This window comes from Phoxinus phoxinus (assembly GCF_949152265.1).
Source record: "Phoxinus phoxinus genome assembly, chromosome: 16".
Lineage (NCBI taxonomy): Eukaryota > Metazoa > Chordata > Actinopteri > Cypriniformes > Leuciscidae > Phoxinus > Phoxinus phoxinus.
Window position 1 is genome coordinate 20,217,645 of NC_136891.1, and position 19,185 is coordinate 20,236,829.

At 36.5% G+C, this 19,185-nt stretch overlaps 4 protein-coding genes across 4 annotated transcripts in view; 1 reads left to right on the forward strand and 3 right to left on the reverse strand.

Annotated features, from left to right (window-relative positions):
- ttc13 (tetratricopeptide repeat domain 13) overlaps positions 1–6,052 on the reverse strand; it is a gene marked incomplete at its 5' end in the record, with an annotated part of 24,028 nt that extends 17,976 nt beyond the window's left edge. Inside the window, 7 exons of the mRNA XM_079639087.1 lie at positions 245–361; positions 452–544; positions 1,744–1,809; positions 2,246–2,316; positions 2,420–2,495; positions 3,521–3,615; positions 5,884–6,052. Coding sequence (XP_079495213.1) covers positions 245–361; positions 452–544; positions 1,744–1,809; positions 2,246–2,316; positions 2,420–2,495; positions 3,521–3,615; positions 5,884–6,052 — 687 coding nt within the window. The remainder of the gene's footprint in view (positions 1–244; positions 362–451; positions 545–1,743; positions 1,810–2,245; positions 2,317–2,419; positions 2,496–3,520; positions 3,616–5,883) is intronic.
- selenol (selenoprotein L) overlaps positions 1–19,185 on the reverse strand; it is a 193,465-nt gene that overhangs the window by 35,880 nt on the left and 138,400 nt on the right. The gene's annotated exons all lie outside the window — the stretch shown is intronic.
- On the forward strand, positions 5,805–11,424 carry arv1 (ARV1 homolog, fatty acid homeostasis modulator). The gene is made up of 6 exons (XM_079639112.1): positions 5,805–6,078; positions 6,181–6,348; positions 6,821–6,940; positions 7,373–7,526; positions 8,736–8,957; positions 10,475–11,424. Exons 2-6 carry the CDS (start codon positions 6,253–6,255, stop codon positions 10,600–10,602), a joined length of 720 nt encoding a protein of 239 aa, XP_079495238.1. The 5' UTR covers positions 5,805–6,078; positions 6,181–6,252; the 3' UTR covers positions 10,603–11,424.
- Positions 15,512–19,094, reverse strand: fam89a (family with sequence similarity 89 member A). Its single transcript, XM_079639113.1, has 2 exons — positions 18,608–19,094; positions 15,512–17,529 (listed from the first exon to the last, which is right to left on the reverse strand). The coding sequence occupies exons 1-2, from the start codon at positions 18,857–18,859 to the stop codon at positions 17,254–17,256; spliced, it is 528 nt and encodes a 175-aa protein (XP_079495239.1). The 5' UTR covers positions 18,860–19,094; the 3' UTR covers positions 15,512–17,253.

Genomic DNA, 19,185 nt, shown 5'->3' on the forward strand with positions numbered 1-19,185 from the left:
CCCCTATAGTAAAAAAAAAACATATCACACTATTCATGCATCAATCATAATTACTGTGCACTTTGCATGATAAAAAATATCTTCACGTGCTGAAGCTGACAAACAAGTGATGTTCCTGGACTTCGTACCCACGCCACATAGATACAGCGCTATGAGATAGACGCTATATGAAGTGATCTATATGTTACAATAACCCTTAGCTCCATTAAAGCCCAAACCACAGAGCATCATGACAGATGCGTACCTCTGATATGAAGAGCAGTGTTCCTCTGTGCCTGTAAAGCCGGGCTGAAGGCTGCAACTGTATGGCTTTAGTCAGGTCTGACAGAGCTTCACTGATGCGGCCCAGAGGAGACAGAATCTGAAATCACATGCTTCATTATTAACACTCAAACCATGGTTGATTTGATTTCTTGATTTTTATGAAGAATGTCAATCCCTGGCTCCTTACCTCGGCCCTCTGCTCGTACACTTCGGGTCTGTTGGGCTCCAGTGCGATCACCCTGCTCAACTCAAACAGAGCCAAGTCTGCATTCTTTATGTCCTTTAGAGAGAGTGACAGATACCTTAAAATGTGAGGTCACTTTAAAATTAAAGTTAATTTACTCACCTTTGGCGTTGTTCTATTGCCCGTCTTTCCTTTTCGAAACCACAAAAGGAAAAATTAAAAAGAAAATTCCCGCCCGTCCATATAATGGCAGCACACGTCGAGTAATGGATTTTCGTGAAATAATACATTCATTTCAGTTTGTTTTTCACCAAACGCTATCGTATACGCCCAGAACACTCAGAATTTAAACGTGCCGCAGGTCTTGATGCTGGTCGTTATTCACTGCCATGATATGAATGAAGAAAAGGGGAGATCTTTATTTTTAATTTTTTTTTGTGGTACGAAAAAGAAAGAAGGGCATACAGCAATAGAACAACACCGTGGGTGAGTAAAGTAGGCTGAATTATTCTTTTAATTTATATGTACAGCTATCGATAGGAGCACGGATATATTTAGTAGTTTTTGATAAGGCAACATACATACACAACTGGGCAAAAGGTTTGGGATACATTTTTTTTTATTATGTTTTTGAAAGAAGTCTCTTATGTTCACCAAGACTGCATTTATTTGATCAAAAACACAGTTTAAAAAAAAACAAAAAAAAACAAAAACAGTAAGATAGTGAAATATTATTACAATAAAATAGCACTTTTATTTGAATACATTTAATTACTCCAGACGTGTCACATGATTATTCAGAAATCATTCTAATATGATGATTTGCTGCTTAATTATTGTAAATTATTATTGGTGCTCAATTAGTAATAATGGTTATAATCAATGTTTTTTATTATTTGAAGAATACAATGTTCATTTATCTCAAATAGAAATCTTTCATAATTTTGTTGTTGTTGTTGTTAAGTCTTACCTCAAACTTTTGAATGATAGTGCATTATGGTTTCCAAAAAAAAAAAGTTAAGTAGCACAATTGTTTTGAACATTGAACATAATAAGAAATGTTTCTGAAGGATGATGTGACTGAAGACTGGAGTAATGATGCTGAAAATACAGCTTTGATCACAGGAATAAATTACATTTTAAAGTATATTAGAATACAAACCAGTTATTCTATAGTAATAGTAATAATATTACTGATTTTACTGTGTTTTTGATCAAATACATGCAGCCTTAAGAGCATAAGAGACTTCTTTCAGAAACATTAAAAGACCTATAGTTTAAAACAACTGACTTGCCTGCAGACTCTTTTTGCCGTATGCTATTCCCCTTCCATAGATGGCACTGACCAGTTCAGGATCTCCCTGAGGTTACAGAGGACAGTCCTTTTGTAAAAAATACTTACAATATGTCCATTATCACTGCACACAATATTCACCTTCCACTCAACCTTAAATTAGAGGCCTGGTTTCACAGACAGGGCTTAGATTAAGCCAGGATTAGGCATGAGTTCAATAAGGACATTTAAGCAGCTTTTATGACAGGCTTTAGAAAACAAAACAATATTTATGTCAATGCAAGTTTCTTTCAGTTAAAACAGCTCAACATGCATTTTAATCTGGGACTAGACTTAAGCCTCGTCTGTGAAACCGGGGGAGAATGTTTCTGTTGGTATACTCGCATTCAACTGTATGCATTACTGATACAGTAATATTTCAACATGAATTGTCCTTTACAACTTTCACTTCTAGAGTATGATTTCAGGATATTCAACAAGAAAAACAATGATTGGAAACTGACCTGCAGCAGTAAGGAGAAGTGTTTGATCGCTTCATCGTACAGGCCATTTCCAATGAGAACGTAGCCTATAGCTGAAATAAAAACAAAAGAGCGTTATAGAGGTTCACATCACATACAAGAAACACACATGCAAACGACACAGTGTCCAAAATCAAAACAATATTTGACACACACCAAGTTCTTCATTGGTATTTTGGTTTTCCACAGCGAAAGGAAACCGACGCTGTTCGACAAACAACTTTGCCTGATTCTGTGGAGACAGAAAGAGAGAAAGAAAGAAAGAAAAACACATCAGGAAGTCTGTCAACCTCTTGCAATCAATCCAAACCCACCAGTGGTTACAGAACAATACAAAGAGATCCATAATCTATAGTTACAGACTCAGAGGATGTTTTTTGAGCTGAAGAGAAAGTGTTTTTGGTTTGGCTCGACACTCTTCATTCATGTGTCTACGTTTTTTAAAGAGCAGATGTTGAAAGAATAGTTCATCATTTACTCATCCTCACATTTTCCTAGGTATGAAATGGTGTTTTCAACCACACAGGATCGTAATTTCTGTGTTACAAATATTCATATTATCATAGAAGAACTGGGATGAAAGTGTATAGTTCAGATATAAACACTGATGTCCACAGAAGCACAGATTCATCCAGTAATGAAACAATTTCACCATTCCCTACCGCAATGCGTGGCGCATCTCAGACATGGGACACAACGTGCATTTGTGGTTAAAAAGTATATAATTGATTTTTGTGTGTGAAAATAACCGATCGTTTCTCTGGATAAGACCCTTATTTCTCGACTGGGATTGTGTCGAGCATTTGAACCTTCTTTGAACATTGGAATATTTGGTTACCAAATGGAGAAAAATCCTGTTGTTTGTTTTGTTTTCCTCAAAGACCTTAATTTCTTTTCGACTGAAGAAAGAAAGACATGGATATGTTGGATGACATGGGGGTGAGGACAAATCATCAGGACTTTTTTTTTTTAAAGTTAACTAATTATGAGTCATTGAATCATTCATTCAAACCATTTTTTTAAATAATTCATTCAGATTCATTAACCAATTTAAATAGACTCCAGCAATTACCATTTGTCAGAACCTCTAGTAAATTACATGTTATTTTGTTTAGTTGTCTGTTCAAAATCATGGGAGTATCGTGATTTTTAAGTAAATAAATAAATAAATAAATAATGACAGAATTTTTGTTTTGGACTGAAATTGCTGAACTAAAACACTTCAACACGGTGAAAAATAAAGCAAATAAAACTCACAAGAATTTTCTCTGCATTGAGTGAAAAGATGGACTCGCAGGGCGGGTTGCTCCCCTCTTCACAGTCTGGATCCTCCAACTGCAGGATAGATGACTCTGAGGGACCAAAACAATACAAAAAAAGGTTACGGGATGTGTCTCAAATGACGCATTATATACTATGCACTTATACTATGCACCATGTACTCAACTGTGAAGTGTATGAATTTCACAAGTTTATTTTGTCATTCAACAACATGATAGCCTCTCCCCCTCCGCTACATGAGGAAAGTTACAACAGTAGAGTGCATGAAGTGAGCGACTCCGAAATCGCGTACTGTCTGAGTAGACATACTATTGTACTACATTTGAATTTACTTTGTGACCATAAAAAGTATGTTCTATATACGTACTACATCCTCTATGTTGTAACCGTCACGTGGTTTTGTATTGTATCTTTTAATTTGAAGACTGCTCCCCTTGTTGCATTCCCTGCGTCCAAAATCGCATACTGTTTGAGTAGGTACTACATTTGAATTTACTTCGCCACAACATACCGGTACATAAAAAAGTATGTTCTATATAGTATGAATATGAGTAGTATTAATGAAATTCGAACGTACTACATCCGCCATATTGTTACTGTCATGTGACCTGCCAGCATCAGTTACATCCATAGATAGTATATAAGATGTGACCCCATAGATTTCAACAGAGAAAAGTGAAGCCCATTAGAAGCACTCACTTCCTGATCACCAGGCGTACTGCGCAGGCTCAAACTGAGCTTGATTAAGTAGATATAACGTGAGCAACCCTGCCTGACAGTTGTCAGTCTTCTAGTAGCTGTGCTGAGAGAAATCTGAATCATTCCCTTCCGAATCTCGCAGAGACGGAGAGCGTGAGTATTAGCCGTCCATGAGCTAGCAGCAGGATCAACTTTATAACTCTCTATGGGCTTCTCCCTTGACTTTATGCCTCCACATCCCCCCGATTGCTTGCGAGCTTCTCCGCTGGTCTATACGGTAATTTCTCTACTGGGCGACAGAGAGTCGTGTGGTTATGACGCAATCGTTAGCATATTTTTACAAAAAACGGCTTCTACAGGGCCATAACGTAAGATACAACGTAATGGAGCCTTTTATACACTGTCGTGTTTCTTTAGAAATAAATAATGGACAAATGGAGTCTTTAAACACCTCAGATGTGAAGTTATTCGCTGTCAAAGTGACGCCAAAATGAATGGGAGTCAATGGAATGCTAACAGCAGGTGATGGCTTGATAGCCAATGGCGGCCCCCGGGGAAGCTTCGGTTTCCGGCGGATGGATTACCCCCTTGGTTGCATGCATCACTCCATTCATAAATCCCCTCCCGTGGCCTCATGGGATAGTAAAGTGTCCATCTAATTCAAATTCCAGAATCTCGCCAGAAGTAACTGTTTTTCGCATACTAAATAGTAGGGAAGTATTCTATTTCGGACGCAACATTGTTATTTTTTTCCGGTTAATTCGTTTTAGTTGGATTACTCAGGATTGTGCATCATCATCCAGGCATTTAAAGTGCACTTTTTCTTTTTGAAATGTTCAGTGTGAACATACTACGTGCACTATTCATACTACAATTTAGCATAGAATAGTGCAGGAAGTAACTTATGCATTCTTAAACAATCCACCAACTAAAGTATTTTAGACGTATTATGATTTCAGACACAAAATAACAATGTCTTATTCTATAAGGATAAGGCCTACTGTTAGTCTAGGCAAACTGAAGTTAGTACATAAGGTTTTTTTTCATGATGGATATTTCTTTGGATCAAAACAAAACCTGAAACAATCCCAAGTCCCAAGGTAACCATAGTTTGACACAATAGCACAGTTACTTCCTACAGTTATTGTTACTACTGAAAATAGTGGACCTGTGCTATTTGTGTTCCAATTTTAAACCAAAAATGATTAACATATTCAAAGACTACAGGATTTACAACTGTCAGTTACCATGATATTACCATAGTATAATTTCCAAATCACCACGGTAATGCCAGGCTGCATCTGCTGAAACTAAGCGATCATGAACTCAGTGACACCCAATTAAAGTTTTCCTGCAGCATGTTTATATAGCATTAAGAATGATATGCATGAGGCACAAGAGTTTGGGATGCATTATTTGAGTTTCTACTAGCATTTATAGAGTTATTGCTGAGTTTCTGCATGTATGATGCGAGTTTCTGCATGTATGATGTGAGTTTCTGCATGTATGATGTGAGTTTCTGCATGTATGATGTGAGTTTCTGCATGTATGATCCCGTTAGGCTCATGTCACTGTAAGCGGAAGAGAGTGAATCACATTGAGATATGCATCAGAAAGATCAGGACGTGGCAGAAGCTCACCGCAGTCCGCCGCATACTCCTCCCACTCGGCTGGAGAGCTACAGCCGTGCTTGTGAAGGTCGCTGTTGAAGAAAGTCAAGGTGGAGAAATACTCGCTGGATAAAATAGCTCCGCATAAGTACAGCAGCGACAGAGCCGCCAGCACAACACCCCCGCCGGCAGGTGCCATGTTGTGAGTAATAATGTTATGAGCAGGTGAGGAACGGTGTAGTAGTCTGGGTAATGTAGTTGCGTGGAACTAAATCCCCACTTCCGGCAGTTGGTGATTGTGGTGAAAAAAACTACATTTCCCATCAGTGACGCTATAAGCCCCGCCTCTAATGGAGGATCAGGAAGCAGTAGGCGTGTTTTCGTGCTGTCATATGGAGAATGGCATCGGGACTGTTCAAATGCGTCGAGTGTAACGAAGATGCAACCGAACTTCATCGAGACTACAGCCATGGCATACTGAAGCTCACCAGATGTGTGAGTACATAATCTTTTCTAGTTTAGTCTGGTTTTATCTGGTCTGTTGAGGACGTTTGCATGCTCACAGTTTAGGCCTATTGTAATGCATAGGGAAGCCCGCTGATATATGTCTCTATTTTACTCCATTTATATTTATTCCTGTATTTATATTTTTCCTGGCTGAAACCCCCATCTGTTAAACACAGCCAACGTTAATGCCTGACAAAAAAGAAGAAAAAATACAACGAATAATATATGGTGAAACTGCTGTTTATTGACAATGCTTAAAGAAGAATAACTTACCTTTAAATGAATGAAAATTTTAAAATGAAGTCCATCTTTCACATTTCTGCATTTCAAATACATTATAGGCTATTTAATGCCTTAAAAAGACATAACAAAATTATGAAATTGATGTTTTGTCTAATATTGTCATTAATATCTGTAGATATGTTTTTGTAAATTAATTTTTTTTTTTTTCCCTTTGCAGAGTTCATGCAAGAAGCCGGTTGACAAATACATAGAATATGATCCAGTTATTATTCTGATAGATGCCACTCTATGCAAAACCCAGGCGTTTAGACATATACTCTTCAACACTGAGATCAATGTGAGTAAAACGTATTTTTACTTTTGTTTTGGAAAAAAATTTGTCTGCAGAAAGTTACCCTGATAGCACAAGTAAATCTCTGAGACATCTATTTGATGTCTGCATTTACATCTGCAAGATGTATTTTGTTTGTGTTTGCTCATCTGCAATACGTCTCTAGGACATTTCCTGTTAGATGTCATATATACATTTAGAAGATGTCTTTAAGATGTTTAAGATTTAGATGTTTCTAAGATGTAGCCTAATTTTAGATGTTTCAGATGTTTTAACAGCAGATGCTTTCCAGATTAACAGATCTTTAGCAGACATCTTACAGACGTACCTGTGCTTTCTACCAATTGTCACACTGTGCACAGAATACAGACTGCATATTGCATAAATAGTAAGCATAGTATTCCATTGTAAACACATCCTCTGTTACTCTCTCTCTAGATCCACTGGAAACTGTGTGTGTTCTGCCTGCTGTGTGAGGCGTATCTGCGCTGGTCCCTCCAGCAGGGGTCCCAGCCCAGCAATGACCCCGCTGACATCATCCGTTACACCAAAGAATGGGAGTTTTATTGCATGTTTACACTGGCTGCACTGGGTAAATCATTGTGTTTGGCACTGACTAATTGGATGGAATTATTTGGATGCGCTAATTGAGTTGTTGGGTAGCACAAAGTAGTGTACAAGTTATGCATATTTTGAAGGTATTATGAAATACAGTATGTAGGGGTTCATAGTCAATGCTTACCAAGGCTGCATTTATTTAATCAAAAATGCAGTAAAAACAGTAATATTGTGAAATGTTATTTCAATTTAAAATAACTGCTTTTTTAAAATGTAATGCATCCCTATGATGCAAAGCTGAATTTTCAGCATCATTACTCCAGAAAACAGTTGTGCTACTTGCAGGGTTCTTTGATTAATCGAAAGTTCAAAGTTCAGTAGCTCAGGTGAGAATTAACTCAAAATGATTTTGTATATATAAAGCACCACATGTTGTATTTAATAAGTTCAGATTAGATAATTCTTAGAAAGACACAATCTCTGGAACAGAAGCGACTTATGCACCATTTCTGGTTCGTCCGATCCTGGTGAGATCATGATTTTCTGACAAACTATTCAATTCACATTTATTTGTATAATACAATGCATATGGTTTCAAAGCAGTTCACATTACAATTTAGAGTGATCTGTTATCAGAGGTAACTGTCTAAGTTATGTATATCAGAAATGTACATGTATCACAGTTAGCTAAAAATGAATTCATTTAAACAATGTAATAATTTATGGCAGAAACAGTTAAACTATTCAAAACGTGTTTTCAAAACCAATTTTCATTTGCGATTGATCAAAGTTTGGCAGAGATACAGCCTCTGAACCAATTTTGGGTCGACATTGTTAAGTTCACAACATCGTAACATTTAAACAAATATATTAGTAATTAGTATACGCAGTTCTATGAATATGCAAATGAGCCCCGCCTCCACTCACTCACCAGCTCAGAGATCCACTCGTTGACGATCACACGTTGACCTGATTGGTTACAAAGTAGTTTGTGACGTCAGAAACACCAACGATTTTTGAGACTGTCTTCGGTTCACTGCAGTTTAAAGAGGTGGCAATGGTGTTGATTTATGAATTTGCACATGGTTTGTTTTAAAGCATATTAAAAACACCACATAGACATATGAGATTGCATTTCAGTAATTAGAATATTGTTTGAGGGGAAAATGTGCTTAGTTATCATGAAAATAATGTGCTAATGCAGAGATTCAGCCTAACAGCCTTTGCTTTGTTTGGTTTCTAGAGTTGGCCGTGTTCTGCACAGGTGTGTTGGTCATTCTCTGGACGACGCGGCTCTTCTCTGGTGCTTCTTTTGAATTCACTCCGCTGTTAAAGGCACTTCTGCTGTCCGGCTACGGCAAAGTGCTGTTGATCCCGGCTGTCATCTGGGAGCACGATTTCTCCCCGCTCTGCTTCGGCCTCATACGACTGTTCGTTCTGACCTCCAATTCACAAGCCATACGAGGTAAAGATCAACAAACACTATATTCGTGGAACACACACAAGTTAAACGCTCTCACTGGCAGCACAAGATAAGCGCACACTCTCTTTCATTCACGTAAACACCCAGAGGCAAAGCGAAATGTGCGCATAACACTCACAGAACCAAAGTAAATACTTTCTCTCCCTCCCACGTGCACAGTTTCCCACACACATGCGTTCACACGGAGGGTTAGATTGTTTGCGTAAGGTCCTGGAGGTACAGGTCACTCCCAGAAGTTCCTGTGGTCTGAACAGATGTTGTTGATGATTTTTTTTTTTTACAGTGTCCTATGTACTTACCATAAAAATAACAGTAAATTATGCATAATTACATGCAACTAACCCTCAACCAAATCCTAATCCTACCCCTAACCCTACAAGTACATGTAGTTGCTTAATATTACTCAGAACTTATAATATAATATAATTACGCTGTAACAATGACACCTTAAAATAAAGTGTAACCCAGATGTTTCACCAACACTGTTGTAGGGATGTCAAAAGTATCAGTGTTTTGGTTCTAAATTGAAACAAGCTTTTGTATCATATCAAACCAACATGAATACTGTCAGTGTTTGGGAAAGTTACTTTTAAAAGTAATGTTACGATATTGTGTTACTTCCCAAAACAGTCTAAGTTTAGTTAAGTAACTTAAGTAAATTAGTTACTTTTTATGAATAGCAATGCGTTACATTACTTTTGCGTTTCTTTTTCTCACCTGGGCTGGGCTTGCTTGTTTGTTTTTTAATAACAGCAACAACATTTTTTTATTTTTGGCAAATGTTAAGGCCCTTTCATGCCAAAAGGGAAATGAATAAGCCTCAGGCTGAAGGAAATGCATATTTACACGTGTATAGTAGAGGGCGCAACTCTCTCAAACCTTTCAGCTGTGCTGCCATTCTGGATTAAAGAACAATAAGGAAGGAAGTTCAACACTCTTATTTCTAAATCTAAGCTAAAGTCATTTTTGCTTATTAGTATGGTTGAATTAGATCATTAAAGGTCAGCAGCAAAGACATTGGTTAATACAGTGAGATTAAATACATAAAGTACATTTGTGTAATTTAATATAGTCATTTCTAAAAGTTTTGCGTTCAATTCTGAGATTGCATTTTCTGTTTTTATTCATTTTGAGAAATTCTGAATGTTTTTGTGCAAGTGAGATGAGTAAATGCATGTGCACATTTAATCTAGAACTAAAATAACCATCATGTTTACACTCAACTACACTTTATTTCTCTCAACATGGGTATATTGTCAGTCAATAAATGTGGAAAAAGTAACTAGCGTTACTTATTTGAAAAAGTAACTTCGATATTTTGTTGTAAATTGAAAAAGTAATGCGTTACTTTACTAGTTACTTGAAAAAGTAATCTGATTACGTAACTCGAGTTACTTGTAATGAGTTACCCCCCAAAACTGTTAATTGTACATATTTACTGGCACATGTTTTAAACTGCTAAGATTTTTTTTAAAGATGCATCATTCTCCATGTTGCAGTGATTCTGAACTGCAGTCGGCGTCTGTCTCTCTTGGCGGTGTGTGGAGGCTTGCTGTTGGAGATGTGTGTCGCCCAGGCTTTAAAAACACTGCAAGTCTGTTCACAAGACTATCTGTCAATGCTCTAGATTAGAAGAACATGAGGACTTCACCATCAGGATTGTCTCAAACCTTTGACCGGATGTACCAAACAGTCCTGTCTAAATATAAATGGATGTTCTGAATTGATTCAAGAGTCAGTGAGACAGAAAGTTTGATTTATGAAGCTGTTTACCTTGTTAAATCTCAGTTGATGTAGAGACATGCTTGTCATTACTTCAGAGATGTTGTTTGATCAAGATGTTTTCTTGCAGAGGAATTTATTGTGAAACTAAATGAGGTCATCAAGAGCAAATTTTTCATCTTTTCTATGGTTACCACATGGTTATGAGTTTTAACATGCATACATGTCTGGTATGTACTAAGCTAACCCCTTTGAAGACCGGTAACTTGTTTTCACTTGAGAGTTCTCCTCATACACAGAAACTGCTCTATATAGAGCCGGCCTGCAGTTTCCATGAAATCCTGTATGTTTATAAAGACTTTGAAGGCACAGCTTCACATTCCTGCGGGCATTTGTTAAATTCCTCCATTAGTTGTGCTGAGAGAAGACGTTGACTCAGATATACTGCAGATGGCTGTTGACATGATGTGTTTAAATACTGTAATGATCTGAATGTCTGCTTTATATTGCCAGGTTTATGTATGGACTTGTGTAATTTATCTCTGTTACATAAATGTGAAGTGTGGACTTCCAGAATGAACTTGTGCAACTTGTTGTGAGCAAACTCAGGAATAAATCTTGCACTTCTTTGTGAAACCGGTGCTTAATGTTTTGTAACGGTTTAGTGTTTCTGGTGCAGTGCTGAGGGGGATTGTGGGTATTATAGGGTAAGTTAAAAAATAATATTTAAACTGTATATGTATTATAATATATATTATACATGATGGGGTGACATTTAAAATATAATTACAATGAATTCGATGGATGGGTGGGTGGATGGATGGGTGGATATGGATGGATGGGTGGGTGGATATGGATGGATAGATGGATGGATATGGATGGATAGATGGGTAGATAGATGGGTGGGTAGATATAGATAGATAGATAGATAGACAGATATATATATATAGATAGATAGATAGATACATAGATAGATACATAGGTAGATAGATAGATAGATAGATACATAGATACATAGATAGATAGATATGGATGGATAGATAGATGGGTGGATATAGATAGATAGATGGATATGTATGGATAGATAGATAGATAGATAGATAGATAGATAGATAGATAGATAGATAGATGGATATGGATAGATAGATAGATAGACAGACAGATATATATATAGATAGATAGACATATAGACAGACAGATAGATAGATAGATAGATAGATAGATAGATAGATAGATAGATAGATAGATAGATAGATATGGATGGATATGGATGGATAGATAGATGGGTGGATATAGATAGATAGATAGATGGATATGTATGGATAGATAGATAGATAGATAGACAGACATATATATATATATATATATATAGACATATAGACAGATAGATAGATAGATATGGATGGATAGATAGATGGGTGGATATAGATAGATAGATAGATAGATAGATGGATATGTATGGATAGATAGATAGATAGATAGATAGATAGATAGATAGATAGATAGATGATAGATAGATATGGATATATAGATATAGATATATAGATATGGATAGATAGATAGATAGATGGATAGATAGATAGATAGATAGATAGATAGATAGATAGATAGATAGATAGATAGATAGATAGATATGGATAGATATGGGTGGATATAGATAGATAGATGGATATGTATGGATAGATAGATAGATAGATAGATAGATAGATGGATGGATGGATAGATAGATAGATAGATAGATAGATAGATAGATAGATAGATAGATAGATAGATAGATAGATAGATAGATAGATAGATAGATAGATAGATAGATAGATAGATAGATAGATGGATGGATGGATATAGATAGATAGATAGATAGATAGATAGATAGATAGATAGATAGATAGATAGATAGATAGATAGATGGATGGATGGATGGATATAGATAGATAGATAGATAGATAGATAGATAGATAGATAGATAGATAGATAGATAGATAGATAGATAGATAGATAGATAGATAGATAGATAGATAGATAGATAGATAGATAGATAGATAGATAGAGGTCTGAAGGGTCTCTGTGTGTCTGCTTCAGTCTGTGTCAGTATTGTTTAGGAGTCAGATGGCACGCTAAATTAATCCCGAAATGAAGTTATCCAATAAGAAGAGAATGCAAGGTTGGGCTCCACTCTAAATTCAAGTCAATTACTTTCAGTCATTCTTTAAATTCTTGTGTTGTGTTTTTCAGATGCTATCTGGGTACATTTAAAAATTCAACATCATTTTCAGTAGTGAGTACAAGTAAGAAAACTTAAAATATGGCTACATTCAATCCCACTGATATAAAATATCATTTTTTAATGCATAGTTCCTTTACTGGATGATGATTGGTCAATACAGCGTTTCAGTCATGGTAGAATGCACATGCAATGATGTAACTATTACATTCTTAAACTACTTTTTTTTTATTTAAATAATTTTCAATAGGCTACATTTTATATTTATTATATGTAATGTATTTATATTATACTGTATATTTAGAGGCCAACTACTAAACAACACAGGGCCGGTATTTTCTAGCAACAAAAAATAAGAGGTACAAAATAGCAGAGATTTTGATATGAGTTGTAAATCATTTAAATAACTCAACCGGCTCTGGTTCCTGTAATGTGATAACCACAGTTCTGTGCACAAGGTCAAGGATATATTCACTTAAAACAAATTTAAGTATGGAAATGCTTGTCAGACAGTTAAGTGGGCCTTTAGAATTCAAATCTCAAAAATGTTTGACCACAAAAACCAAACCAAACCAAACAACATTAATTATAAGTGTACACTTATTTCACTTAAAGTATGTAATACTGCTCCATTAATGTCACTAAACTGCAATAGTAATTTTTGTTCTCAAACACTCCCCATATTCCATTGGTCAACCAAGAGGATAGACCCGCCTCAAACTCACACCATTGGTTGAGCCCATGTTGCTGTTTAGACATCAAAAGATTATGCGGCCTGAATGTAATTTAAAATTAAAGTGATAGTTCTATCCAAAAATGAACAGTCAGTCATTACAAACCAATGAGGTTCATTCTTGCGTGTCACGGAAGCACATTTGAGCTTCTGTTTACCATATTTAATGAGCTATGTATGTGCGTTGATCAATGTTTACATATGAACAAAAGCCTAAATTAAATCTGTTTATCATCCGATTATCTTGAAGTCTGATTAAACTGCTTGATTCATATGGATTACTTTTACAATGATGCTTGAAAGTTTTTGTGGAATGGACTTTTTTAGCAATCTCTCAGGTTTCATTAAATTTTTTATTAATTTGTGTTTCAAAGATATATGAAAGGCTTATGAGTTTAGAACGACATGAGGGTGAGTAATTAATGACAGAATTGTAATTTTTGAGTGAACTATCACTTTAAATCCTTGATTTTTCCAAATTTCCAATAGTTCCAAAAGGTCAACATTAATCTTTTCAAGCTAATAACAGACGTATGGCGTCTTTACCACGTTCTCGGCTGCATGGGCAACACATCTTTCCCTTGTTGCATTTTGAGCAGGAAAATCCCTGGTCAACGTGACGCGGACGCATTCAATAAAGATTACAGTAATCCGACTCAATCTCCTGAACAGGTGCTTAGGCCCAAACTCAGGTGTGGATTTCCATTTAGAGATTTAGCGCACAGCAATAAAACACCCTCAAATGGAAACAATAAAGACCAACATCTAGCCTCCCTTTCGCTGAAGAACACTGTAATTGTATCAGTATTGACACAATATCTATTGATATCAAGTTCAGGAAAGTACAGTTAGACCTGTGAGCAGTGGAATATCATAATATCATCACTCAGACTCACAACTTATGCATCTCCTCAATATAGTGCATGATCTTGTGACTTTTTATCTCGTTGTCAGTTTGTTTCTGCCAGATCAGGTCAATAACAGTGTTATGCCAATATAATATAACTATAATAACTTACTATAGCTACAGCATATAGCCATATGTTTATGATTATAGCATAGCATTTTATAGCATCCTGCCAGTTTTTTTATTTTTATTATTCTTATTTACAGGTTCATAATTTTGTTTTTGGGTCTAGAATAGGTTTACATCATTTAAAATTCAAAAACCTATATTTTCCTTATAATTTTACATTGTCTGAACGCTTTAAAAACTGCCTTCCAGCATTATTCCAAGTAAACATTTCAAACAGTACATTACTTTATTATGTTGCATGTTTAATTCCCCAAGTCAAGTGGAATCAATTTATAATCTTTTTTGTCCATATCTGTGTATAAATGCCTTAACAGCAGGTAAATCACATTAAAAAAAGCATATAAGGTTGTATGGAGTGCATTGCATTATTGGAGACGATAATCCGCACAGTAAGCTAATGTTCATTTAGGCTTATGTAGGTCAGCCTGATATTATATGCATACAGAACATTTGCATACTGTGCTGCACAGTAATATACTAAAGTATATGCAGAATATGCACATTTTCTCCATATGATAAATAAATCGAGATGAATGACCCACACTATAAAATAATTTAATGTGTGAAATACTGTATCCAACAATGCAATGCACTGAATCTGACTATCCATTTCCAATGTGATGGATGAAACTAGAGCAAATCAGCTGCATTTTTTAACATATAAAACAGGCTCCCAGAAGTTAAGATATCTCTATACAAAATTGCATTAAGATGCTAATTAAAAAAGATAACCAAACTGAATTAAGCAGTCTGAAACGTTTATTGACGTATGTGTATATATATGTAATTCTAAGGTGACAGAAAAGTAGCAACAAAAACAGAAGGACAATACATTATATTTATTTTATATAGCTAACACACACACACACACACAAAATAAAACATACAAAATGTATAATTCCTGTATCAATTAATAATTCAAAGTAACACATCTGACAACTTTGAAAAACACATTCGAGAACATTGGACTGACCAAAAACATCAAAGTCAAACACACAAAAGCCATCTAACAGAATAATGTTGCATCTTTGTATACAAAACAACAGCAGAAATCATTTCACGACCAACCACAGAGATCAAAGGGGCCAAAAATTACTTTTACCGACTTCTATGCAAATTACGAACACCGAGCGGGAATTTCCGAGCAGGATCACAGCAATAAATCAACACGGGGTAAAGATAATTAGGAGACATTTTCAGGCCGGAACGTTCCGCTGATAACGAGAGGGACTGAAATGAAGATGCTGGATGTAGATATGAAATTATACGATAACAGAAGAGCCAGAAATGGCAACAAAAAAAAAACACCTGGATTCAACGCCGAGGTGCGTCAAGGCACGATGTGTGAAGTTCAGTGCTGCTTTTGGTCAAAGCACCTAAAGCCTTGTGGTTGCATAACAAGATCCTTGTTTTTTCCCTCTCAGAATTGAGCCAAATAAGCAGGTTACAAAATGGAAGAGTGTTAAAGTTGAATCAGAAATGCTGGGAATTATAAAAAGCGGCTTGATTGTGTCTGCTGGTGTGACAAAAAAACATTTCAGAGCTCAAACACACAAGAGGTAGAACAGATTCTCTCTGCTGATATTAATATTCGTGTAGAAACATCTCGGAAGATTCTCAGTCAGAATTAGATGATCCATAATGATGCACTTTTTGAATTCCAGGCATTCAATTCACCCACACACCAAGAAAATGCTTACATTATGGCATGCTATGATAACATTCACAATATGCATAAGGTTTGGTGGATTGATGGGCATATGCACTTGTTAAAACAGTTTATTATACCACATTTTGAATACAGGTGACCTCATGTACGTCACACGACTTTATGCAAAAAGAGATTCTCCAATGATATGCACTGCAAGTGCAATGGAAGACTGAATCCAAGCAGCAATCATAAGGAAATAAATAAAACATCTACAATACATGATCTAGCATAGGTTTACATAAGTTGGGAAGGAAACGCTATGGAAATGTTATGGAGCTGGTTATCGATTTACTTATACAGTATATAGATAGATATGTTCATAATGAGTTACGCAATACAATAGTAAACTGGAAGATTTGAGTTTTGTTTTGGTGATGCTGTCACAAGCTTTTAGTGCTGGTTATATCCTGGATTACATTTCAGCGAAGAATAGGTAGCACTTCCAGCATATTATTCAGAATTCATATGTTCAATAAAAACAAACCCCTGTTTCCTGTAAGCACCCAGCGAGCGACTGCTCAGCGAGAAATAAGACCTTTCTAAAACCGGAGGGGTGAAGCGTCAAACCGACGGCTATAAATCCACCAACAGAAGTTCAAACATGATTTACTGTAAACATCATTATGAAATTATATGCTTCTCCCCTTATAAAAATTATCTTATAAAATTTCCGACGTGGATTAAATCAGGAAGAAAAAAAATACTATGTTGTATATTATACAATAAATAATAATCCTCATTTATATTTCCTATAGAAAGAGTCTGCTGTAATACTAAATGCCAGCAAACAAAATTATGGCACAGCTTGTTTTCATCAAAGACAAAAAAAAAAAAAAAAAAAAAAAATCAAGCGTTTTATATTGTGATATGGAACGAGTCATGTATCCAGCTGTCCTTGGATGTCCCGTTTTTAGGAGATGTATCGTTTCCATCCGGCGTTTCGGTTGGCGTCAGACCGGATTCAGTGTAATATTCCTCATCTTCATCGAAATAGCCGTTCTCCATCCCGTACGGCCCATCGGCACTGGACACAGCGGAGAGGTCCTGGCAGGTGCCTTTGTACTCCTGGATGGACTCGTGAAGGGACCAGAGCTGACAGAGCAGGGACATGTCCTGCTGCCGCAAACCCACCTGCGCAAACACACACTGGAATGAGTACTTGCAGAGATCAAAGAGACAACGGCCTACTAGAACAAACGTTTACTTTGAAATCTACCTGTGGTATTTAGGCAAGTCATATAATGTGCATTTCGAGCTTGCATTCCAAATCGTATGTTACCTTTGTTCTGACATTGTAATGGTTCTAGTCAGCACAGATAAGTTCAGAACATTTTTGCTCATCACAGGCAGGCGCATTTTAAACATTCGAACTGATCATTTTTAGGCATCAAGGAAAGTTATTAATGTATCACATGTTGTATCACAAAAGAGTTAAAAACTTTAAAATAAAACATTTGTTTAAAGCAAAAAAAAAAAAAAAGGCCTTCGCATACTAGTTCCGAACATTCGAATCAAACATTTTGGGCATTAGAGGGAAGTACGAAAACGAACAAACCAAAGTTATTTGTTCATCACAGGAGCAATCGGAACATACGGATCGAGTTCAAAAATAGTAAAATAAAAAAATATCAGGGTGATGTTCAAAACATTTGAAGGAAAGCCTTTTGGACATATGTAAGTTAAGACATTCAATATGCGTGTATGTGCATGTATATATAATGATTTGAACATCCTGTCACAGCTAGGTTTCATTTAAATGTTTCTGTGTCAAACACAAATGTTCCGTTCGTAACTAATATATTATCATTAGAAGCTAACATTTTTGGGGGGCTTTTTTTTTTCATTTGTAGCTATAATTTTTGGGATCACAAGCAAGTTCTGGAACATGGTTGGAAATGTGTGTTGAAGTCAAAACATTCTCAAAACATTCGAAGAAAACGTTTTTTTTTTTGTGTGTGTGTGCCATCAATCGCAGAGGTCCGAACATTCGAAACGAAAAATCACAGGCGCGTTCGAATATTTCAAAATGAACATCAAGTTCGTTAACGAACTTTTGACACCATTGGCGTTCCATAATATGTTCGATTCGTTCATACGAGGTCCAAAACAAGCTGTCTCGAGTATCGTAAGCTCACAAGCACTGACAAGTTAAATGAACGCCTGCAGTCAGAGGAGAACAGCTGTTGCTCACTATTCCGTACACACTCACCATCTCTTTTCTAAGCAAAGCCAGGGCGGCATCCAGGTTAGCTGGTTTATTCGCCAGCAGACTGTCCGTGTTATTCCTTCCTCGACTCAGGTCGTCCTGAATCATGGTCTTCTTCACATACATCCTCTCCATGTCCCTCCACGAGCCGCCGCTGGAGTTGAGGAGTCCGCTCAGGCTCTTGGGCAGAGGCGGCAGACCCTCAATACAGGCCAGCACACCGCCCGCTGCTCCATTCCCAACCTTACCATTCATACTAACATTCACCAGTAACACGCTCTGCTTACAGTCGAGGGTACAGTAACGGCATATGATAGTTTTCTTAAAGACCTTTACACCTTGACGTCGAAAAACCCATGTAACAGCCACCGCTCCGAACAACACCTATAATCTGTCGGGCTGGAACTCGCACTTCCGTTCGCTTTAAAGAGACCCAGCGCAGACTGGGCGTGGCCAATGACGGAGAGGAGGCCATTGAATATTCATGAGCATTAAGTTCTGATTTAATCTTTTCTTCTGATCAAAGCACAGCCGGAGCTATTGTGTGGTAACCTACATTTTCATCACATGTATATTGTTTT

Coding starts and splice junctions, on each gene's coding strand:
- arv1 (XM_079639112.1), top strand. CDS start 6,253: ATGGCATCGGGACTGTTCAAATGCGTCGAGTGTAACGAAGATGCAACC. Junction 6,349..6,820: donor TACTGAAGCTCACCAGATGT/GTGAGTACATAA, acceptor TTCCCTTTGCAG/AGTTCATGCAAGAAGCCGGT. Junction 6,941..7,372: donor TCTTCAACACTGAGATCAAT/GTGAGTAAAACG, acceptor CTCTCTCTCTAG/ATCCACTGGAAACTGTGTGT.
- fam89a (XM_079639113.1), bottom strand. CDS start 18,859: ATGAATGGTAAGGTTGGGAATGGAGCAGCGGGCGGTGTGCTGGCCTGT. Junction 17,530..18,607: donor CTTTGCTTAGAAAAGAGATG/GTGAGTGTGTAC, acceptor GTGTTTGCGCAG/GTGGGTTTGCGGCAGCAGGA.